Source organism: Papaver somniferum, chromosome 8 (genome assembly GCF_003573695.1).
Source record: "Papaver somniferum cultivar HN1 chromosome 8, ASM357369v1, whole genome shotgun sequence".
Taxonomy (NCBI): domain Eukaryota; kingdom Viridiplantae; phylum Streptophyta; class Magnoliopsida; order Ranunculales; family Papaveraceae; genus Papaver; species Papaver somniferum.
The window spans coordinates 2478065-2503047 of NC_039365.1; the positions used below are offsets into that span (position 1 = coordinate 2478065).

The window sequence follows — 24983 nt, forward strand, 5'->3', positions numbered from 1 at the left end:
TTCTATGCTACAGATGTTGAATAGGAAGAATAAACAGCAGATAAGATCGAGTGTTTCAGGCATATCTTTTCCTTTTTTTTTTTTTTTTGCCAAACACATCCTTAACATGTAACCTATGTTTCCAATAAGAGGTTCGCCACGTGGCCACTATTGGATGATGACTAAGCTCAGAGACGATGATTCAGACTTTAACAGATTCCTAATAAACTATTACACTAGTTAGCCAACAACACAAGAAACAAGGCGCACAGCGGAAAAAATTTAACACCCTGACCAGCAATCTCTTACCACCAAAGCTATCCAACCAAGTGGTTGGTTTTCCACAACAAAACAAGACAAAAGAAAATAAACTAAAAATGTCACAATATTATTAATTGTGCCCTAATAAATAAATAAGCGAAGGACGAAATATTGGACTGCTACATATCTTTTGCATCGCATCATGGAGCTTAGACGATATGAGAGGCAAATATGTCACTATCATCTCGTAATTATATGATATGAGCGATAATGTATTGGACCGTCAATGCTGCAACTCATTGCGGCCGCTTACGTACCCTTCTTCATACCTTTAAGGGATTAAGCACTGACCGTAGTTCATTCTAGTCGGGACAAGCAACTTAAGACAACTCGTGTTGCAATGTCGTGACCAAACAATAATGACCTAGTCCAATTAGGCCAAAAGGGACCTTTTAAATTGATGCGCAAAAATATGCATCATTGGCCTTATCTTTTGTTGTACCATGGTGGCGCATCACTAGTTCACAACGCCGTGAATTCAATGCCCAAACATCATATAGCTCTCTTGACCAAGCCATACGCTACGATGATGTTTTAGATCATATAAGCTAAGCTGTGAAGCTTTAGGTACATTTTCGCTATATGCACCTTCAACCAACTACCCTTCCCCATGTGTCAAAAGAAAAAAAAAAGAAAAAAAAAGAACTACCCATCTTATATATGTTTTATTGACATTTTTACAAATCAAAGTTAAATAACCACTTTGACGTTGATTCACTATTCATGGTTGTCGTCATGTAACTCCGAATAAAGCGCTAAGATAGTTGTGTTTCCATTCTTGCCTGTACGCAAATTCCAATACTGCACTATGATAGCGCAACATTCTCTCGGCCATCCTGTTGCGGTATTGTAGCGCGTTATTGGACCTTAGCCAATTGCCCGCATGATGCACTATGGTAGCGCTACTTTGCTCAAGGACATCCTGCCAACTTGCCAGATGCACCAGTTAGTGCGACATTCAATCTTAGACAATATAGCTTGCGTATTGCGCCATAATGGCGCGTTATCGGCTCTAGGCCTATTTAACCCTCGTAATGCACCGCGATGGTGCAATATTGTCCTTTGACCGATGTAGCCTACGCAATGCGCCATAGTTGGCGCAATATTGACCTTAGGACAATGTTCCTCTTAACACGCAACGTAAACTTGAGATAAAGCTTCATTTCAGGCCATGTCGCATCTTTGAGCATATTACACTACGCCTCTTACCAAGGTGAACATGTAGAGAAAAGTGAGCTGGTTTGTTTTAGTTAAACTTCGTGTTATTAACAGAATTCATAGTAACCAAGCTTTCAACCCACCTATTTTATGTAATGACAGTGATCTCCAGAGTCCCACAAGTTGATATTGAGACATATAACAAATATTTCACGTAACCTGGATCTCGACTAGAAGACTGCTTTCTTAGTTCAGGGCAGAACATTCAAAACATTCAAGTGTATAAGCCATGGGCTTTGCCTATTTTTGTTTTCTTAAAAAAGTAAAGAGACTCATGGTCATGAAAAAAATCTAGATTAGACTTTCTCTTTAAACCCAATAGTCATGTCAACTTTCCTTATGACTTTGACTTTTGCATTGGAAATAAAAATTTGGTGGAAATTGTGTCTTAAATTCCAAAAATTCTTGAGAAATCGTGGGAATGAACCACCTTAAAACCATCCACACACATCTAACCCCTTAAATGGGACTCCTGCTTTTCCCCACTTATGGGGCCCACCTGTTTTCTGTGTATGAACGGTTTTTGTTTAGTTAACTTTCACGGTTTGTACATAATCAATATATGTCACACTTCTTAAAGACATTTTTTTTTATCAGAAAAGAGAATTTGTATTAAAAAAGAAGAGTGTACAATAGGCTACCAAAGTAGACTGAAATAAGAAGGAAGAAAAAAAAAGAATAAATTACAAAACGTGACTACAAAATGTGTTACAGGAACAAATTCTCCCAATCTGTCAATACTAAACTAGAGAAGTTCACGTGTAGTTGTTCCCCTTCTGCATCAGCCCAAAGAAGGATTAGAGTTTTAGCCACATTTCCTAGGTCATCATCAGTCTTAAATACATGCTTGTCATTGAAAGTGCGGCTGTTATGTTTATTCCATAAACACCAGAAAATAGCTGCCGGAATTAAGCTCCAGATGAAATTTCGATTGATTGGGAAATTTGAATTGTGCCAGTAATAAGCCAGCAACATTACTGTTCTTGGAGTAACCCATGTACAACACGATCTAGGAAGTAACATAGACCAAACCCTTGAAGCAACTCTGCGATGTAGAAATAGGTGATCATGTGTCTCTTCATGGTAACCACAAAGCGCACAGAAATCATCTATATCAATTCCTTTGCCTAGAACAATATCCTTCGTGTTTAACTTGCCATGAACCAAACTACAGACAAAATATTAACCTTTGGAGGTATTGACGATTTCCAAATGAAGAAGGATGGAAAATTATCCACTCCCGCAGACTGTATCATCTTGGAATAAACACTTTTAATAGAAAACACTCCCGAAGAGTGTAAGGACTAGTATCTGACACTCCATCAAGGTTAGACAGATTATCGCCAATTATTGTAAGAAGAGAAGCATATTCATCAACTTCCATGCTTGAAAGAGTACATTTAAAATCAAACTGCCAACCACCTTCCGAAGAAATCATATTTGCAACCTTTGCATTTCTATTTCTACACAACTTGTAGAGATTAGGGGAGACAATGGCCAAAGAAATCTGTACACACCAGACAACATTCCAAAAAAAAATATGTCTTCCTGAATGCGAAAATAAACTGGAGTTTTCGCCAATTAGCCTCGCAGAGTCTGCGATAACACCCCAGAAAGAAACTCCATAAGATTGAGTTACTTTTCCCGGAATCCAAAAAAGAAAAGTCAAAACCATACTTATGTTCAACCATCCTATACCGTGGTTTATTCTTCTCAACACCAAATCTCCATACTCATTTAGATTACATAACTTGATTCATTAGACGAAGATTGCTTATACCCAACCCACCTTTTTATTTTGTAGCGAGCCAAATCCAAGTTAACTAAATGTTATGTTTTAGCGCCCTATTTGTATTCCCACAAAAAAATTACACATCTTTTTCTCAAGAGCTTTAATGACAGAGATAGGCGCTTTGAATAATGAGAAGTAATAAGAAGGTAACGAAGACAAAATGCATTTTAATAGTACCATCTTACCTCCCTTGGAAAGATTAATTCTTCTCCAAAAAGATAGTCGAGCATCAAACTTTTCAAGGATTGGATTCCAAATTATCTTTGAACCTGACTTTGCACCAAGCGGCATTCCCAAGTACATAAAAGGTAAAGAGTCTGTTGAGCAACCAAATTTAGCAACCCAGGTAGATAATTCCGGCACATCACCAACTGCTATGAATCTGGTTTTAGAGGTATTAACCTTCAAACCAGCAATGTACTCAAAACATGTAGCACTGAAAACAAATTATGTAACTCCTGTTTATTATTATCTACAAAAAAAATAATATCACCTGCTAATATAAATGGTTAACAGTGACACTAGATGGAGAAACAGAAAAACCACTACATAAACTTTGATTTGCAGCATGTATTTTGAAAAACCCTTCATTACAATATTAAAATGCTTCTTAAAGACCTTAACCCCTTGCATTGAAGATGCTCTAAGAGCAATAATTATGCATGTAGGGTAGAGTGTTAGAGCTCTAATATGTACTATCCCTTTTAAAACAAATTAAGGAAGAGGTAAAGAAGCGTTTTGGGCCGCTATGATGAAAAGTAGAGAAAAGGCGACAATACTTTTTTTCTTTTTTAAAAAATTAACTAATTGCGGACCAAAGTCATGACTGAGAGGCACTCAAGGTGTTATTTCTTTTTTATAGAATGATGGATTGCCCCGCTTACACCCGGTGGAGAAGCTAGAAAATAATATCAAGGAAACTAACATTTTTATTTATAAAAATATAGGGACTTATTATTTAGTGGACTAAAGCCGGTGTCGTTGTAGTACAATTGGTAAAGTCATTGGGTGATGATATCAGTGACCTGAATTCGAAACTCGCCAACAACAAATTCTTTACCCATCAAAGAAAAAAAAAGAAACTCTAGTAGGCGACTCTTGATTATGCCCCTGCTCACACCTAAACGACCCTTCATCTGTGGCCAAATTAGAATCTTCGGGGGCCGAGCCCGGACTGAAGGTGTAAAGAAAACTTAGGAACAAACCTAGTTACGTCTGACTTTTAGTCTCTAGTAGGAGTGATAAATTTGTACAGTGTATATTATTTGTTTGGGCTTGTATAATCATAAGCCTAGTGGAGATTTTGGGCAGCCAAGGGTGTCCAAAAATGAATCCAGTGGAAAATCAATAATTCTGATGGATTAGTTTGTAGTGTAAAAGTTAGGTGTTCAAAGAGCTCATTCGCCATAAAAACGAAACCGTTGATCATGGATCTAGCACGGCGGATATCAAGACTTGAATTCTAGCTCCAGTCCTACTTCTTTTTTTGATTGAAGCTCCAGTCCTACTTCTCTCCATCCTGCATTATTGAAGGCACATCTAACCTCCAACTGCTATTCAATAGCAGGTACACTTTGAATTATATTCATCAGAAAATCTCTGTATTCTTGGACTAGATAGAATACGGAAAACTTCTTGCTAATATGACTTATATATAATAATGTCATTTGTTGCATCAAGTATGAGGTCACATTATTATATCCCTGTACGAAACTACTGTCAGATGGTCAACTTAACTTTCCCACCAAGTTGTGTGTATGCGGAGGGAGGAATCCTCAATTTAAGTTGACCAGAAGAATCCTCATCTGTGTGTATGCTGTATTGACCAATTGAAACACAGCCAAACATTCAATGTGGCTGGTCATTTGCTGCTGAGTGCAGATCGACTTAAATGCATTGCAACGTGAACGCAATTCAATGCGTCATATATAAGAACTTGGTCTTTTAAAAACAATATATTCCAAGAAGAAAATAGCCGAACTTAGACGATTCAGTACACAACTGAAGCAGGTTTTGATTCGATTTCGCTCTTTATTAGTGAAAAGAGATTTTAGATACTTCACTAAGTTCATTAAAGAACACGACCAGACTACTCCCAGTCTCAAGTCTCAACCACCCCTGAAGGAAAAGGGATAAAAATTTACTCGATAACGTAGATGTATTGAGTTTGATAAATAAATTGAAGAATAGTGCTTTATTTTTTTTTATATTCTTTTTGTTTTACTTTTAAGCTGCAAGTCGGTTCATTTACTATTCTGTTCCAATTTTTCAAAGACTTTGCACTCCAAAGTTCCAAACACCCTTTTGGTGGTTATGCATATATCTGACTTTGAACGGAAAAATCAAATTCCAACCTTTTACTGTTTACAAGTACAAACGATGAGCGCTGTCTTATGCTTGACCATTTTTATTTTCTTTTTGACCTTACTAGTTTCAAGTTCGACTTTGCTATAACAAGAGCTCGTCCAAATTTGGGACAAGACATGACAAAATCTGCAAGATGGAGAGGGGAAACATTCCAATATTGGGATTGGTAATGCAGTGGAAAGCAGCATAATCTAAGGGCTTGATTGTTTGTTCCAGATTTGACCCATATTATTTGCTTCCGTTTTAACATTTGCGTTATAAGTTTTCCAACTACAATGGTATTGGTCTCAAAAAATAGGTCCATTACAAACCTATTTTCTTTTGTCATATATATTATAATTAAGAAAATATCCCTTTTCACCGGTTTGACAGGAAAAAAGGAAAAATAAAGCTCGTAGGATGGAAAACAAGTAAGGAGCATGAGAAAAACTCTAGGCACCCACGTTTTATTTAGCTTTTCCCGTTTTCCGAAATAATAAGAGTATATATTTTTAGATTCAAAGAGATAATTTATTAAACACAAAATTGGTCAAAAAGACCAAAACAGAAAATTCTTGGGTGAAATAGATTGTTAGCTTTAGATACTGTTCATATAGCCCAAAAATAGAAAAATACTGTTCATTTAGCCAAAATGGATATTTGGCCCAGAATATTTTTTATTTATTAACTTGAAGAGACAAATATGTCCCTATGTTCTACAAATCTTTACTGCGTTGGGTTAGTAAAGGTTGGAAAAAAAAACAGAGTACTCTGCAATCTCAGAAAAAATACAGAGTACTCTGTTTCATGAGTTAATATATTAAACAGAGTACTCTGTTTCAGGGTAATTAAAAAAAAAATTTACACAACAGATCCTACTCAGAGCTTTATCATTTTACACAACAACTACTACAACACAACCTACTCAGAGCTTCTACGTACGTATAATTACAACCATTTCAGTTGACAATCGAGTCCAAATGATGTCATCACCAGTCCACCTACTTCCACGATAACCATTGCTTCATGAATAACAACAACACCAACTTCTAATTGAACTCGATTTCTGCAAAAAAGAAAATATGAAAGTTACATAAAACAGAGTAATCTTAGCAAAAACAGAGTAATCTTAGCAATATAAAACAGAGTAACATAAAACAGGGCAATCTCATAAAACTGGTAATCTCATAGAACATAGTAATCATGAAGCAATGGTTATCGTAAAACAGAGTAGTCTCATAAAGCAGAATTGGTTCCGCGGGTTAGAGCTGGAAGTGTAAGATCTGGAGTTGGCTTGCAGAGATGCTGTAATGTGCAGCTTCAGTTGGTGATGTGACGCTGTTGCTGCCGTAATGAGATGTTGCTGCCGTAATGAGATGTTGCTGCTTGATTGCAGTCGCTGAAATGGTGGAGCTCTATATTGCAGTCCAGTTGCATGCATGGATAACTGCCAAGGATTGAATGCAATGGCCTGGGTTGTGATGAACCTGCAACTATCAGATGTATGTTTAGGAATTGAAACAACTGGAGAGTGGTAAGGCAAGTTGGTGTGCAGTGAGTTTGAGTTGCAGTTGCTGTAATGGGAACTGATGCCATGACTTCAATGTCTTTGAAGAGATAGTGCTACTAGTTGATGCTGGAAAGCTAGAATGAGGCTCAAATGAGGTGCTGGTAGATGTATGAGCAGAGAATGAGATGCAGTTGAGATGGAGCTGAAATAGCAGGCATAGGCATACAGGTTCAGGTTGAGCTGAAACGGAATATAATGGAGCAACAAAGAATGAAGTATGAGCTGCACAGAAGTATGTTGGCCTGAGATTTTCAAATGGGTACAGGTTGATGGGATCACAGGTGGATTTCGCAAGATAATAAGGATAACAATAGTTCAAAACCATAAAACAAAAACAAGCTGTAGATAATAAGGATAACAGTAGTTCAAAAAATGACAGTAAGTAGCCATATATCTCAACAGACAAACAACCCAGCAAACAAGAACCCTAGTAATGGATAAAAGGGCCAGTTTACCATTACGTGAGCTCAAACACTCAACAGATAGTGCTCCATAACAACAATGAGCAATATAAACATACATAAACCAGTTTGAACATGATGAAACCAGCTCAACCCAATCTAAAACAGGATGAAATCATTTTCATCCTGGTTTCACCATGGGGAAACCTAAATCAACCCAATCTAAAACTGGATGAAACCAGTTTCATCTAAGATTAAACATGGGTGAAACCAAATTCAATCCACAGTTGAAATTAGATGAAACTGGTTTCATCCAAGTTCAAACATGGATGAAAACAAAATTCTATTCAATCTAAGAAAGGATGAAATTGGTTTCCTCCTATTTTAAGCTTGTACGGAAACAAATTTCAATTTAACTCAATTTAAAATGGGATGAAACAATTTTCATCCTAGTGTGAATGTGGATGGAACCAAATTCAGTTTCATCCTAATCATTAGAATGAAACCCAGTTTAGTATAGGATGAAACCCAGTTTCATCCTTGTTTACAATGAGTGATACCTAATTCAAAAATCATAGATTCATCCCACCTATAGATGAAACCGGTTTCATCCTAGTTTAAAATGGGTGAAAGCAAATTCAAACCAACTTAGTATAGGATGAAAACCAGTTGCATGGTAGTTTAAAATGGGTGAAACCAAATTCAACCCAATTTAGTATAGGATGAAACCCATTTTCGCCATGTATGTTCAACTAAATCTAGCACAAGATAAAACCGGTTTAATCTAATTAAGATGAACGAATTTGAAATCAAAACACAATTAAGGTCAAGAAACTTACCAATTTGAGCATAGTCTTCATCCTTACCAATTGGAAAAAAACAGAGTACTCTGCAATCTCAACAAAAAACAGAGTAACACCCTAATTTGGGAAATTGCAGAGTACCAATTTCTTATCTTCTGAAATCGAATTAACATAAAACCCTAATTTGAGAAATTTAATCAAATTACGAAAACCCATTTTGATGGTGGTGTTGCTGGTATCTATGATGGTGTTGTTGGATAAAGTTGATGATGTCGATGGTGGTGTTGGTGATTTGTGGAGGATATGGAGATGGTAGAGGTGCATGATGATGTTACTGGTTTTGATATTGGAGACCGTGTAGAAAGAAGACGAAGGATTGGAGACGGTAAAGGTGCATGATGATGGTGTTGTTGGATAAAGTTAACGATGTCGATGTTTTTGTTCATTTTATGTGAACAAAATAAATGAATCTATGACAAGGATTGTCAAGATTCCCGTGAATGATATTCATATTACTGAAACTATATGGCCTCAAAAAATCATCTAGGGTTTCAATCTTTGATTCACCTGTGAAGAAGAACAAAAGAAGGGAAAGATAATACGTTTCTAAACTAATTGGAATTATTCATCTTAGAAAATCCATTTTATTGTCTTTAGTTACTGTGACGTGTCAACAATGAACCATCCTTTTCTCCAGCAAATCATTAGCACGGTAGCATAACGGTCAAGCAGCTGTTACTCAACTGTTCAAGTAGCACGATTGAAATTAGATTAACGATTAACATGAAAATGTTAAAGTATCTATTTTTCCAAAAGGGGAGGGAATATTCTTTTTTCGTTTCAAAATAAATATCCAAAAATCAGACTTATTAGTAAAATGTAAAGTAGAATATGGGATGTTATATAATTTTCAAAGTATAAATATATTTTTTTTAATAGGTAATTTTGAAACTTTTGATTCATACTGTATATTATATTTTTTCGTCGATTTTTTTACGGACTTAAAAATTTGTTCATTTTTAATGACATTTTCAAAGACTTTTCTACTGAGGTCCATTTTTTCAGGTATACTACAATACCAACAACCAAACTCAGTCTCCCTTAATCCCACTAAAATACAAGGTAGGATGTGTCGCGTTAATTTACGGCATACAAATATTCTTCTATCAGTTGTTATCAATTTTGAAGTTCCCTTGAATATATTAACCTTTTCTCATAAATTGTTTTTATTATCAATTTCATTTAAATTTAAATACTAGTATTCTTGTTCCCTTTTCCTGATAAAATCCTTTTTTCTTCCTTTCGTTTTGGTTGAAAACGATGTCCTTTCTCTTACAACTATATAAGCACAACATCTCCATTTCATATCCTACTCTTTCCCTTTCAAAACCCCATTTACCTAACTATAGTTTTCTCCTTGTTTTCCTCTGCTTCCATGCAGGCTAGTTTAACCTGGCCTTCTCAGGCATCATCCGTAGTAATCAACACATACAGTTTACTCAGCAAACAATTGAGTTTTCTCCCCGGAGGTTCACTTCTCAACCCGAAGTTTCCGCCGCAGCTGCCATCAAAGCCAATTCATTCTCTTTCAGTCTCGGCCACAACAAAAATCAAACCAGTTGAATCATATAATCTTAAGACCCATATATCTAATTTAGAGAAGTTGTTAGCTGAACCATCTCATGATCAAGAACAAATACAAGAACAACAACCCTCCACTGAGAAAACAAATTCGAAAAACAATTATAAGCGATTCTTAGAGGCATTAGATTTGTCAAGAATGTGGCCAGATATGATGAAACAAGAAGTGGAAGAGAATCTGTCACCGAAACAATTTCAACGGTTACTTTCACCGTCGCCGAAGTATTCACCGAGGAATAGTTTAGCTAGCAGGTGGCCTGAATATCATGGAAGTAATGATTGGGTAGGTCTACTTGATCCACTAGACGAAAATCTCCGGCGAGAAATCGTTAGATATGGAGAATTCATACAAGCAGCTTACATGGCTTTCCATTCCGATCTAGCTACGCCAACTGACCAAGCACCGATGCTACGTCATGTAACATTACCGGAAAGATCATACAAGGTTACCAAGAGTTTGTATGCCACATCCTCTGTTGGATTACCGCCGTGGTTTGATGATGTGATACCTGATTTGGGTTGGATGACTCAGCGATCTAGTTGGATCGGTTACGTGGCGGTTTGCGATGATCAAAAAGAGATCAAACGGATGGGGAGAAGAGATATAGTTATCGCTCTTCGGGGTACTTCTACGTGTCTGGAATGGGCGGAGAACGTCAGAGATCTCTTGATCAGTGTCAATGATGCAGAAGAGTCACCACCGAGTCAAGAACTTTTGCAAGCTAAAGTGGAATGTGGGTTTTGGAGTCTTTACAAGACTAGGGGAACTCATATACCAAGTCTATCCGAGTCCATAACTCGGGAGGTTCAGAGACTCATGGAACTTTACAAAGGCGAGTCATTGAGTATTACAATAACTGGTCACAGCCTCGGAGCTGCATTGTCGGTACTAGCGGCAGATGAGATAAAAAAGTCGGTCGCTGATGCACCACCAGTGGCTGTTTTTACCTTCGGCGGACCACGTGTCGGCAACAGAGGTTTCGCAAATAGGATCAAATCTAACGGTGTCAAGGTGTTAAGAATTGTGAATTCGCAAGATATGATCACTCGTGTACCTGGGATGTTTGTAAACGAAACCCTCGATTACAAACTAAGAGAAGAAGTTAAAGCAAACACAATGCTGAATATATTGGATAATAACATGCCGTGGGCATACTCACATGTCGGTAGCGAGCTACGTCTTGATAGTAAAATGTCGCCGTATCTAAAACCGAATGCTGATGTCGCGTGCTGTCATGACTTGGAAGCTTATTTACATTTGGTGGATGGGTTTTTGGCATCAGATCGTCCATTTAGATCAAATGCAAAGAGAAGTTTATTCAAGTTGTTGCATGAGCAAGGTTCTAATGTTAAAAAACTATACATAAATAAAGCTAAGTCGTTGCAGGAATTGAATTTTGAACAGGGAATTAGTAGTCCATTATCATTACAAAATTGTTTACCTAGTCCATCATCTTATTATTGATCAAACCAATGACTTTGTTACTACATTAACTGCTTTAGAACCTGGTTAAGGCTATTTTTTTTTTTAATTTGTAAGCGGATCGATTTTGTTGAATAATCTACCTTCGAAAGAGGTTTACCTTACTTCGTCAAATTTTGGAGACAAAGTCAGAATCAAAATTTGATCATATTCATGAGTTCACATATAAAAATGCGTCATGTTGGACAATGCGTTGTGCTCAAATATGGGATAAAAGGAGAAGATCTCAGGACTAGAGAGCATACGCAAAAGTTCATGACTTGTATAGAATAATGCCAATAGGTTAGATGCATCAAGTATGTGGTCATATTATAATGCAAAACTGCCCTCAGATAGAGTCAACTTTTAATGTTCCAACCAATGAAGTTTCAATTTAGGTTGACCAGAATAAAACGGTGTTAATAGGAGTACCCAATTGTTCGGAGATGTACCAATTCAACGGTGGTCGATGTTTTGTATATAGAATTTTAGTACACACCTAATCAAAATAATACCTCTTATTATTAGCATTGAAACTTTAAAAGTAGTGAGACTAATTTTGGAAAGAAGCCTAACAATTGTAAATACAGAAAATGGGCTATTTAGCTAAAAATGTATTTTTTCTGGGTCAAATGGACGGATAAACTTTCCGCATGAGTGAAATGGACGGGAAAGAATTAAATAATATATTGTTATTGTACTCTTGAAGCATCTTTTATTTTTCTATTACGTCATCTCAAAAATATTTATCGTCTTCCATCTTTCTTCATGAGCAGAAAGTTTGCTCAAGCTTTCTCCGCCATTAACATCAAAATTTTCTTTTCTTGTACATCAAACTTTCTCCCGCACCACCACCACCACCATAAATGATCAAACTCTCTCTTCTATCTATATTAACCATCACCATCACCATCACTGACAACAAAAACCCACATTAGTTTCATCTACATTAATCACTACCACCACTACCACCATGATTTCAAATCGGAAGTTTATGTTACCACCATCAGAAACCCTAGCCAGTTGATATCTTAACCGTTACCACGAAAAGGGTAACTATTGTTCCTATCTATTAATTTTACGTTTTCTTAAAAATTTATTTTATAATAATGAAATTGGTTTCATCTGCATATGAAATTGGTTCTCTCTGACCCATTTAAATTAGGATAAAACTTGAATCATTCGTCATGGTTTACAAAAATGGTTATATGTTAACTGTGAAATTGATTTCATACCAAATCGTTTCTCTCTAACCCATTAAACCAGGATGAAACCAGAATCATCCATCTAGGTTTACAAAATTGTCATTTGTATGTTGTGAATTGGTTTTCTCTCTAACCCATTCGAACTAGGAAGAAATTGGATTCATCTAGATTTAGTTAGAGCGAATTTATATATGGTACGCTATACAGAGAATGTGCTTATCTCATTATTTATTATCACTAGATGAATCTAGTTACATGTTGTGTTATAATTGGGTGAGTGCAATTTATCATTTATTATCACTGGATGATTCCAGATACATCCTTTTTTATTACAAGATGAATCCAAATACATCATGTGTTACCATTGTTTTAGAATGAGCTGAAATTACTTTTGTCCATGTTATACTAGGATGAAACTGGTTTCATCATGTTTTTGATTGAGATGAAACTGGTTTCATCCTGTTTTGGATTGAGCTGAAATTGTTTTTATATATGTTTTGCCTCAAATCCCATTTTAAATAATAAAAGTCAAGTATCGAATTGTATATGTTTTTTATGATTGTTATAGTGCTATTGAAGTATTGATATAGTTTGTTTTGAAATTGTCTTAATTTCATCCATGCTTATAATTGGATGAAACTGGTTCCATCATGTTTTCAATTGAGCTAAAATTGTTTCATCCAAATTTAAAAAGGATGAAACTGATTTTATTTTGTGTTTTCATTAGATACAACTAGTTATACCTTGTCTTATTACTGGATGAAACTGATTTCATCATGTGGTGACACTAGAAGAGCCTATTTCATGTATTAACATTGGTTATTTTACTTTTTTATTTATTTATATAAAACAAAGTAAATCAAGACTTGGTTTTGCATTCGTTACTTTGAAAATATACATTCTCTACCTCATAAAATTGTGATGACTAATGGTTGTGACTATGAAGACGGAGCAGTTCCAAGGAATGAAATGAGCATAAAACGAGGAGACCTCCTATATGAATTATGAATGATTGAAGTAATTATTGGAAGTTGAACGGGAACTATGACCGTCATTTCATTAGGCTGGTTATCAATATAGTCGCTACTAAAAAAACTATTGATGTAATTTAATATTACGTTTTTTCGTTGTAAAAATGTTTCTTCGCTTACAATTATGAAAATGAATTCATCTAAGAATGTATATATCTTAGTTGGAGGTCAATTAGTATGAAAAATTTAATTCAATATAATTTGTTGCTAATTTCATATAATATTGTGAGAATATGCAGGATAAAACCAGGTACATACATGGACAAAAAAGTATATATTTTCGTCAAAATATGCAGGGTGAAACTGGTTTCGTCCAAAGAAAAAATTGTCTACTTATGAGTGTGCAGAGAATGAATATATGTTTTTGTCGGAATAAGCATCATGAAACCAGTTTCATACTACTCAAAAATCTGTCTTTCAATGCAGGATAAAATTGGTTTCATCCAGGCTTAATCTGTGAATTACTTAGATTTATTCAAGTTTTACTATAAGAAATGAAAAACATTTATAATTGATAAAACCAAAAAATTCATTATGATATGACAAAAAGAATTTAAATTGTATACATGTGTATGGGCTACATCATTTCTGTATACATTTTCAATCAAAATCCACATTCCAGACTTGAACGACCTCCTACGCCGAAATCGATACCCTTCACTTATCCTTGTAAATGAGGAGTTTCTAGACTTTTCACCATTAGAAAAAGCTAAAGAAAGATTGAGGAATGGGAAACCCAATGCTAGAAGAAGATCTTTCTTCATCGTAATAGCGATGTGGACTAGTAAGAGAAGAAGCATTATACCTCCTTTCAATGTAAAAATGTTTCCAGCATCACAATTATTTGGCCTCTCCATTAGCAATGAGTACCTATCAGTTTGGCCTTGAGAGAGTGGTTCCAGCGTGTGAATACTATCAAAATTCAAAATTGATAGAAATGAACCTGCATAGAACATCAGTAATGAGCACCTCACTCTTATTAAACTGCTCTAGACTATTGTTATGATCCAAATAAGGAAGATGACCACCAAGCTAATAAAAAGTTCAACTTTAACACAAAAATAAATAAATTAAATTGATGCATTCACCTATAATTATTTACAGTGAAAAATTAAATTACATGTTGCAACATATTTCAGTGCTGAAGTTTAGTTACCACAAACAAACTCAAATTGCATTCCATACATTTAACAATTCACAAAAAAAAAAATCACTCAAAACCATTTCTCAACATCATGGCCTAATCAAAGACAACCTGCATGATACTTCCAAATACATAAGTATCAGTAACAACCTCCTAATCCATCACTACATAATCCCTTACTTCATCAACATATACCTAAAAATCAAACCCCGAAATTGAAATTCATCTGTGAGAACTATTCTAACCCAAATTGAAATAAAATTGGTTGAATGAATAATTTAAGTTTGGTATCAAATTCATACAACCCAAATGAATTCAATCAGAATCATAAACTATCAAAACAAAGACATCAATAGCTAATAATGGTACTTCAAATTATAGTGAATCTAAGAATTAATCTCAAAGAATTTAAGTTTGGAATCTCATGAAAAATAAAGCATTAAGAAAACCCATTTTCTCATTTGCATAATCGATTAACTATTAGGTTACATGTACCTCTCTGCTGGTGGTTGTGGCGGCGACGTTTGTTTTTCCGAATTATAACTCACAAACGATGGTTTTTATCAATTGCCGTAATAGTGACCGTGATTAGATCTGGTCTTGTTGGGGGAAAAGAAAGAAAATATGTTTGAGGATGAAGAAGCCTGTTCTTCTTCGGATCGAAAGTCTTTTTCACCCAAAATTAAAGAAGACAAGGACATATTGGTCCATTCCAGTTAATTAATAAACAAAATTCTGGGTGAAACATCCAAACTGGATAATTGAACAATATTTTTTGATTCCTATCCATATAAACACTATCAAAACTTACCAGTCTGTTTCACCTAAGAATTGTTGATTTTGATCTTTTTAACCAATTTTGTGTCGTCAATATGGTAGGGTCATATGATGATGAGTGCCGATCAACTTAAATGCATTGCACCGTGAACGCAATTCAATGCGTCATAAGTTGCTTGCATGATCCGTCTAATTGTTAGCTTCGAGTTTGAATTTGATACAAGTAAATAGGAAGAATGGTGCTTTGCCTTATTTTCTTGTATTCTTCTTTTTGTTTTAAACTACAAATTCTTTAATTTTATTCTGTTTCAAATTTTCAAAGACTTGCTCTCCAAAAACAAACTTTGGCTTTTGGTTGTACATCTGACTTTGAACGGAAAAATCAAATTCCAACCTTTTACTGTTTACAAGCACAGACGATGAGGTGTTTTGTGTTTGACTTTTTTTTTTCTTCTTTTCTTTCTGACCTTACAAGTGTATATGATACAGTAGTATAAAAGCTCTTGGGATGGAAAATAGGCAATAAAGTGTAAGGACGACCAAAACAAATCGTAAATGTTTACCTTTTGAAGTTGAAATATGGAATGTTGTTTTCTTGCCAAGAGGAGCATTTTTTTCTTTTCAGTTATCTCCAAAATATCATATATGTATTTATGTCAATCATCTTCTTAGGTTTAATCCTGTTACTAACTAATTTTCATTCTGATTACTTTCATCAAAAATCAATCCATGTCTAAAACATTATGTGGAATTGACTAAATGTAATTTACCTCTTGGCTTAAAATTTCCTTAGGATATCTTTTTTTCCTTTTCATTAGAAAATTCAAAACCAACGTCCAAAAACTGAACTCAGTCTTAATTAAATATAAGGTTGCATGTGAGGCATTAATTTCTAACATACGACGAATTTGTTGTAGTTATTTTTAAAATATTAAATTTTTTTAATCAATATTTTGTATTTCAAGAATTTAAATTTTGTTTATTTTCCAAGTGAAATCATTTTACTTTCGGTTATTTTTTTTTATTTTCATTTTTCTAAAAATTTAAAAAAGATTTCCCTAGGTAGGATGGTGCATGGTTAATTTAGTTTCTTCTTAGTTGCAATCGATTTTAAAATTTCTTTCTAATATATTAACCCTTTTACACTAATTTCTTTTGAATATTATTTTTGTCACGAATCTTTTTTGAATATTATTTTTGTTCCTTTCTTGCAAAGTTAACACTGTCGAAGCCTTCAAGGAAGTGAAGTCCTCTCTCTTACAACTACTGTATAAATACTTCTTTATCTCCATTTTATATCCTACCCGTTTCACTATCAATTGTAAACAATAACCTAACTGAAGGAAACAACAGCGTAGAGCTCCCATAGTCCCGCTCCCACGTACATTTCCCAGTTCTACCAGTGTATATAGAATTTTACCCATTGTGTTTTTTTTTCCACGATAAAAGATTTAATACCTACAATTATCCTAAAAATGCCAACACCGTACACTTGTGCCACTTAATTCCTTACATTAATGCAACGAATCCCATTTTATTTATAAAGCGGTAAATAAAAAGAAAAGTTGTGACTAAAAGATCAATATTGTTGCAACATAATCCAGACCAAGTGACAGTAGACGGGGTAACAGTGTGTGAATGTAAGATGACGGCTGAGTAGGTGACTTGTTGTGCTGTGCGTTTAAGGAAGACTGAAACCTATATAGCTTTGTTTAAGTAACTACCATCTGGAACTAAACAGCAGAATCTAGCTAGTTCTGGTTAGCTACTTTCGACTCCCGCGTCAAGAGAAGTGTGAAAATGCACAGTTTAGGGCCTGCTGTGTAGATATTCTTTACCAAGTTGTGATGGAGATTTGTCTGACTATTCAAAACTTTGACTCATGCATAATAAAGTTATGGTCCTAAATAATTAATGGTTGAATTCCAGTTCCACTGTCTTGATTGAGATTGACGAAACCAATGAATTTGATATCTATCTTAGCTGCTAATTCGCATCCCTACTGAAAATTCAAAAACCGAACAAAGATTACTTCCGTTTGCTCGCTTTTCTCTGTTTAACTGAATTTGCTCTCAATCATCGATTTTGTTATTTTAGAAACCGAATTATTATAAGTAAGATGGAAAGGTTACTCGTTTCTGGCGCAACTGAATTAGTGAGAAATTTGGGTTCTGTTGTTACTCAACAGATCGGCATGGCTTGGGGAGTCAAAGATGAGTTGGAAATACTTGAAAGAACTTTGGAGACGATAGCAGCTGTAACAACGGATGCTGAGAAGCAGCAAGAGGAATTTGATTTGGTGAGACTTTGGTTAAAAAGGCTCAAGGATGTCGTGTATGATGCTGATGATGTTATGGGCGAGTTTTCTTATGAAGCCATGCATCGATCTAAACTGTGTGGCACGAGAAATAAGGTACGACTTTTTTTTTTCATCTTCCAACCCGCTTGCGTTTCATTTCAAGATGGCTCACAAAATCAGAAATATTAACAAGAGATTAAATGAAATTTCTATCGATATGGCAAAATTTCAGTTTCAAATTTTTACACCAGATAGTTACACTCGTGATCGCAATTCTGTGCAACAAAACCGACTAATTACATCCTTTGTAGATGAATCAAGTGTCCTAGGAAGAGATAATGATAAGGTAACCATAATAAATATGTTAATTTCATCTTTGGAATCATCATCATCATTGTCCATGAAATTTTCTGTCGTCTCCGTAGTGGGTATGGGTGGAATTGGAAAAACTACACTTGCTCAAATGGTCTACAAAGATAACTTAATAAAAAGTTTCTTTGATATAAGAGTTTGGGTCTGTGTGTCTGATGACTTTAACATCAAGAAGATTTTAGTGAAAATAATTGAGTCAGTCACCAGTAAGAAGTGTGATGATATATCAAATGACATGGTCTTGTTTAGTAAGGTTCGAGAAGAGTTGAACAACAAAAAATATTTACTAGTACTCGACGATATGTGGAATGAGGATGCAGAGGATTGGGATAAACTCAAGGGTTTGCTTAGTGTAGGTGATCATGGAAGTAAAGTCTTAATCACTACTCGTAGCAATGTGGTTGCGTCAGTTGTCCGAGATATTACCTCACCTTACATCCTAAAAGAGTTAACAGATTATGTTTGTTGGTCCATTATCAAGACCAAAGCATTTTCCCCTGGTGGAGCATTAAAGACCCCAAACATGACATGCATAGGATAGAAAATTGCAAGAAAATGTGGTGGTTTACCACTAGCTGCTACTGTTCTGGGTAATGTTTTGCGCTTGCATAATACTGAGACTGATTGGTTGTCAGTGCTACATCATGATAGTTTCAAGACGATAGATGCGAAAACTAAAATCTTATCTATCTTGAAATTAAGCTATGATAAATTACCCTCGCATTTGAAACTTTGTTTTTCTTATTGCTCTTTATTCCCAAAGGATTGGGTCATTCAGAAGGAAATTCTAGTTCGGTTGTGGATAGCTGAGGGTTTCATTTATCCATCTCATGGTGGGAGTCGAATATCGCTCGAAGATGCTGGCGATGATTATTTCCATAGTTTGCTGGCCAATTCATTTTTCCAAGATGTGGCAAAGAATGAGTTGGGCGACATCGAAACATGCAAGATGCATGATTTGGTGCATGATCTTGCGGAGAGTGTCAATGGTGTTCACGGTATCAAGACTGTGAATTCCAGCGAAATGGAATCTATTTCTGAATTTCGTCGTTTGCATTTAGTTTTAGATAAAAAAAAATTCAGTAACATTTTCAAAAGAACTCTTGGAAAGAATAAAAAGATTGAGGTCCGTTTTTTCACTTGAAAATGATCATTTGGGTAATTATCTAGTGCATGCAGAGAATCTAAGAGTAAATTGTCTGCTTGATCGGCATGATTTAGACATTCCTGAGATATTTAAGCATAAGCATTTGAGGTATCTTGACCTGTCTTATTGTTGGTTTGATTTAAGACATGATGTATCCATTCATCAACTTACAATTTACAGACATTAGTGCTTCGTAAATGCGTAAATGTTAGAATGATTCTTCTAGGCATTGGGTCTCTGAAGATGTCAAGGCACCTAGATCTCTCGTGGTCGGATGTTGAAATGCTACCTGATTCTGTCGTTCAACTTACTAATCTGCAGACGTTAGATCTATATCGGGGCTATAGATTAATAGCCTTACCTCTAGATATTGGGTCGTTAAAAGATCTTAGAGAGTTGAAACTCAAATATTGTGAAAGTTTAAAAGTGTTACCTAGAGAAGTTGGAAGCTTGAGAAGATTAAGGTGCCTAGATTTATCTAATACTAAGATTGAAGTCTTACCTGAGTCATGCATCGACAACCTTAGCAACTTGGAGTTAATCCATTTCGGAAACTGTAAGCTTCCCAAAGAAATCAAAAATTTGCCAAAACTGAGAATTTTCAAACATTGGAGAAAGAATAAGGAAGATGAAATGCCTAGAGGTATAGAAACTTTAACTTGCCTTGAAGTGTTAGAATCTTATTTGGTGAAGAACTGCAGGGAAACCATCTCTTGTAATAGTGGTACTGATAGTGACGGGATTATAGAGTTAGCCAATCTAAATTCTTTACAAGAGTTATGGATTCACAATCTGGATTTCGTGAGAGGTGGTACTGATGCAGCAAGAGCGAAGTTAAAAGATAAGGTGAACATTCGTTATCTGTGTTTAATATGGGGTTCCATTTTCGAGGATGACGACGATGTTCAGAATATGGTGTTGGAGGGTCTCGAGCCTAACGTTAATTTAAAAAAGTTGGAAGTAAATTATTTTCCGGGTCTGAAGTTTCCGAAATGGATGGGTTCATCCACCTGCCTTCCGACTTTAGTCGAAATAATTCTTTGGGGTTGCATTAGATGTGAGAAACTACCAGCCCTTGGTCTGCTTCCATGTCTTAGTGTTCTTGAGATTTGGAAAATGAAGTCAGTCAAGTGTTTAGGTGACGAGTTTTATTACCAGCAAGAAGAAGAAAGAATCAGGAGTTGCAACAATATTCTTGGTGGTACTACTGAAAATGCTACTACAATGTCATTGTTTCCTTCGCTAATTCATTTGAAGCTTTCAATGGAAAATTTAGAAGAATGGGTTGCTCCGCCGCTTCCAATTTATATTTCGTTTTCTTCTCTTGAGAAGCTAGAAATCAATTGCTTCCCAAAACTGAGAACCACACCAAACTCATTTCATTTTCTCAAGGAACTGGAATTGTACGACACCAATAGTAAGGCAGTAACCCCATTCTTTGCTACTGGAGGATGGCCCTCTGACATCCGTTGATATATCACATTCTCCAGAGTTAATATATATTCCAGTGGGTGTGCTACTCCAAAATATCACTCCGAATCTTCAACAACTATCCATCAAATATTGCTCTAATTTTCAAGGTTTTCTTGAAGACGATGATCTAAGAAATTACTACAATAACAAGGATGCTGATCACGAAGATGATTTCGGATCAACACAATCTTTTTCATGTTCTAAAATCAACTCCAACTTGAAGAATATCAGAAATTCTCTCCGCTCATTAAGTTTGGATGGTTGTCCTGTTTTAACGTTACTCCCGGATTTACGATCGTTCACTTCTCTACAGAAATTAATTATATGGAAGTGCGAAAAATCGAAAGAATCGATACCTTACAATCTCAAGAAATCTCTTGTCTTTCTTGACTATCTGAGAGTTGATTTTCAAATGGAAGACATCTAGGGATCCAGCTAGCCGATGAATAAAAGTTATTTCACTTGATGGTGCATGAATCAGGAGAAGAAGTAGATCTGTTCGCTGCAAATTTATCTAGAAGGTCATTCCTCTCTCTCTTTGAGCTCCTTCTTTTGATCAATGCATCATTTTGCAATCTTATTAAAGTTACTCTTTTGGTGGACTAAAAATATGTAGAATGCGGGTGATAATGGTGTAAATATGAAGAACCAGAACCAAGACGTCGATTCAGAATTTTATCACCTACTGTTGATACATCTGAGAGCAGCTGACGACAACTTGAGTTCTGCCACATTTAGTCCTTTTATTATGGATGATGCTTTTGTAGTATTCTCGACTTCTTATGCCTTTGCAAATGATTGGTGGTGGTTGTTCATGGCGCCAACCTGGTTGGGATGGCAGACACCATATATATACATATAAGTGATGCTCATGAATCATGGGGCTGATCAAGTCTTGTTATTATCTCTGTGCTTTTCCCCGTTATATTTTGGGACTAAAAGTATCTACCTACAACTAGGTAATCAAGTTGGCAGTTTTAACGTTGTTTTGTAATCCTGGTTGTAGTCGCAGGAAATCCCACAACTAACACCCCTTTAACAATTTCTATATCTAAACTTATTTAACATGAAAATGAAGATAAAAATGATGGAAATGTAAAATAAGACACAAAATTTACGTGGTTCGAGCAATGTGATTTACATCCACGCGGTTGGGGTTCACTATGATTGTTGAAATTACATTTGGATTACATTGAGACTCCATTAATAAGTATTTGGAACTCTTTTTTTGGGAAGAAGATGATAAAGAAAATAATAATGATCCCCTCTCCATCTCCTGCCTTTCTCTTTATATATGTATTTAAATAGTGAATGACAACTAAGAGATCCTTTATTTTCGGAATTTCTATGCGATACACTCGCTCATGTACACTCACTCGTTCTCGCTCAGACTATACTTCGCATAGAACTTCACACTTTACTCGTGACATCATCCGGTGTGTCATCTCAACCTTGATGTGTGCGATCTCCCTCGTTTAAGTTATATAGTCTTCACTTCGCATGCTTACTAACATGTGCGATACTTCACTCCTACACTGGTGAAGTGTCTTTATGGAACCAGCGGTCCGATATCCTATCACTTGGCTGCCACTCAAATCTATTCTTCCACGAGCGTGAACAACTTCTTGTGTGCAGTGTAGCCGACGTGCTGCTTCCTCCACGTCATATGAGTTTAATCGTAAATACAGTAGTATTTGACAAAATACGTACTCCATATACGTACTCCGTAAAGTCCGTATTACGAAATATTTGACGATATCCAAATCCTTTTGAAATCCCAGATATCTATCTTATACAACCCTTGCATTTGGGTATAAATGCGGATGCACAACCCACAATCAAACTTCTGCGCCCCTTATTCTCTTTCTTTTCTTCAAGTAAGCTTCCATTGTTTAATCTCTTCTCTGTTCAATTAAACAACGCACTTTATTTGCCTTCTACCTTTAACATTCTTGTCTTCTTTTGCCGCTGGTTTAATCTTCCTTTTCATCAGATCAACAGCAATCCAAGGTAATGATTTATTTTCTTTCTTTTAGGTTTTTTCTAACTCTTCTGTCTTTTCTTCATCTTGTTTGTTTACTAGAACACTTTGTCTTCCTTAACCTTACCTTTTTGTTTTTTTTGTAGCTTGTTTGTTTAGTCTCTCACTTTTCTCCCAATTTTAGCAAGGTAATAATTAATTCCCCTAACATATATTATATGTATATAACTGGTCTTTCCACTTAACTTTGAAGTAACTGCATAATTTTATAGATACCTGATGCTTGAAAGACGTGATCTGTCGCCATGTCGCCTCCGTTCGATTAAAAGATACCGACTCTCTGTATTCATTCAATTCTTAAAGCTTCTTTTATAGCTGCGTAAATCTTAACTAGCTTTGCCTCCTGCCTAAAAAAAAAGAGAAGAAACTAGCTTTGCCTCCTTAATAAACATAACTGTATTTTCCTTCTTCACATGTAACTGACTTCTCCCACTTTTACAACTGCATGTTTTTTTTTTTTTTTTTTTTTTTGATCAAAAGGAATGTTGTATTAAGAAGTAGAAGAATGTACATAATTTCTACCAGAGATAGGTGAAAAAAAAAAAGCTATAGATTACATGAAGATAAAATCCCAGGTATTTAACACACAACTTGAGAAACTCAAGTGAGTACGATGTCCTGTTGCAGCTACTCAAGCTAGGACTGCAGATTTAACTTCGTTAACCAAGTCATCATCTGTTTTATAAAGATATTGAGTTTCGCAATGACGGACCTATAGCTGGGCTAAAAGGGGCTTTAGCCCGGGTAGGCTTCCCAGTCCACAAGCAATTTTTTTTTTCTCGACCAAGGCTTCTAGTCCGGATCTTAAAAGGAAATTTATCTTTTCTAGGTCCGTCCCTGGAATTTCGAAACGTCTGCAGTTCCTTTCTCTCCAAATCGTACTAACACTTGCTGCCGGAATGAAATCCCAAATATAATTACAATGGTGATGCCACATTTCTGCAGTTCCTTTTACAACTGCACGTTCTTTCCGAATCTAATATATACTTTTTTATATATAGAATGTCTTCTCCCAACAAATCGAACCCTTCGGACAATCCCTTCTGACAATGTTGCAGCCAAAGAACGCGAGCCCGAGAGACGCAATACTTGAATTACCAGAGGTGGAAGGTCGGGCTTGAGCAAGTGTCCTTACGCCGTGAGAGATTTTTCGTCTAGAATGTACACATGTGATGACAAGCCGATGACACCCTTAACTTGTTTTGTAGTCCCGGGGCCATCGTTTCCCAACACACTCCTTCTTCGCCATTCGCTTTTATAGAAGTGACGACGCATTTATGCCGGTCATATTCAAAACTAACGGAGATCATGTGTTATACTCTGATTCCGCTCTTAAGAACCCTGCCGCGGCATGGGTCCTTGCAAATTGCGGAATGCTGTCTTATGATTAGAAAGCCGTCAACTGCGTCAACAACTTCTCCGAAGTGATTGACCGGGCGATGGAGAGTCATATTGAGGTATTTATCTACACACAAATATACGGTATACTAACTTATTAATATCAGAAAGAAATGGAAACTAACCCCAAATTTTATTTAGGGTTGGCTTTTATGCCACGAGACAGATACATAATGCGGTTGCACTTAAAGCGGGATAGACTTATATCCCTTAGGTCCAGCAATTATGAAAGACGGATCTCGAGGTTTTGAGGTATAACTGACTCACTTCGATGATATATGCTTTCGTGGAGCTTGGCAACCTCATGTTGGCCATTCGCCCATTCAGCTTCAAGTGAGCCAATTTTATCTTGAAGCCTCGAGATCTCGCTTTGGTAGCTGCTGGAAGTAAGGGATATAACTCTGTCCCGGTTAAGTGCAAAAGCATCATGCATCTCTCCAGCTCGGCGCATTAAAGCAAACCCTAAAATAAAAGTGGGGTTAGTTTTCATTTGTTTCTAATATTAGCAAGTTAGATATACATCTGTATGTAAATAAGTACCTCAATGTGCCACTGCATCGCCC

General features: G+C 35.9%; 3 protein-coding genes across 3 annotated transcripts; all 3 read left to right on the forward strand.

The window, feature by feature from the left end:
- The first annotated feature begins 9865 nt into the window (after nt 1–9865).
- Nucleotides 9866–11536, forward strand: LOC113304911 (phospholipase A1-Ibeta2, chloroplastic-like). The gene has a single exon (XM_026554031.1). It carries the CDS (start codon nt 9866–9868, stop codon nt 11534–11536), a length of 1671 nt encoding a protein of 556 aa, XP_026409816.1.
- A 6273-nt stretch (nt 11537–17809) lies between these two features.
- Nucleotides 17810–19505, forward strand: LOC113304912 (putative disease resistance protein RGA3). Its single transcript, XM_026554033.1, has 3 exons — nt 17810–18103; nt 18222–18821; nt 19125–19505. Exons 1-3 carry the CDS (start codon nt 17810–17812, stop codon nt 19503–19505), a joined length of 1275 nt encoding a protein of 424 aa, XP_026409818.1.
- On the forward strand, nt 19054–21848 carry LOC113303590 (putative disease resistance protein RGA1). Its single transcript, XM_026552636.1, has 2 exons — nt 19054–21502; nt 21598–21848. The coding sequence occupies exon 1, from the start codon at nt 19722–19724 to the stop codon at nt 20979–20981; it is 1260 nt and encodes a 419-aa protein (XP_026408421.1). The 5' UTR covers nt 19054–19721; the 3' UTR covers nt 20982–21502; nt 21598–21848.
- Nucleotides 21849–24983: the final 3135 nt, after the last annotated feature.

What these genes read in the sequence shown, in the direction of transcription:
- LOC113304911 (XM_026554031.1), top strand. Translation starts at nt 9,866, where the DNA reads ATGCAGGCTAGTTTAACCTGGCCTTCTCAGGCATCATCCGTAGTAATC.
- LOC113304912 (XM_026554033.1), top strand. Translation starts at nt 17,810, where the DNA reads ATGGAAAGGTTACTCGTTTCTGGCGCAACTGAATTAGTGAGAAATTTG. An exon ending in TGTGTGGCACGAGAAATAAG is followed by an intron (nt 18,104 to 18,221) that starts GTACGACTTTTT and finishes GCAAAATTTCAG; the next exon opens with TTTCAAATTTTTACACCAGA. An exon ending in TAAAAGAGTTAACAGATTAT is followed by an intron (nt 18,822 to 19,124) that starts GTTTGTTGGTCC and finishes TTATTCCCAAAG; the next exon opens with GATTGGGTCATTCAGAAGGA.
- LOC113303590 (XM_026552636.1), top strand. Translation starts at nt 19,722, where the DNA reads ATGATTCTTCTAGGCATTGGGTCTCTGAAGATGTCAAGGCACCTAGAT.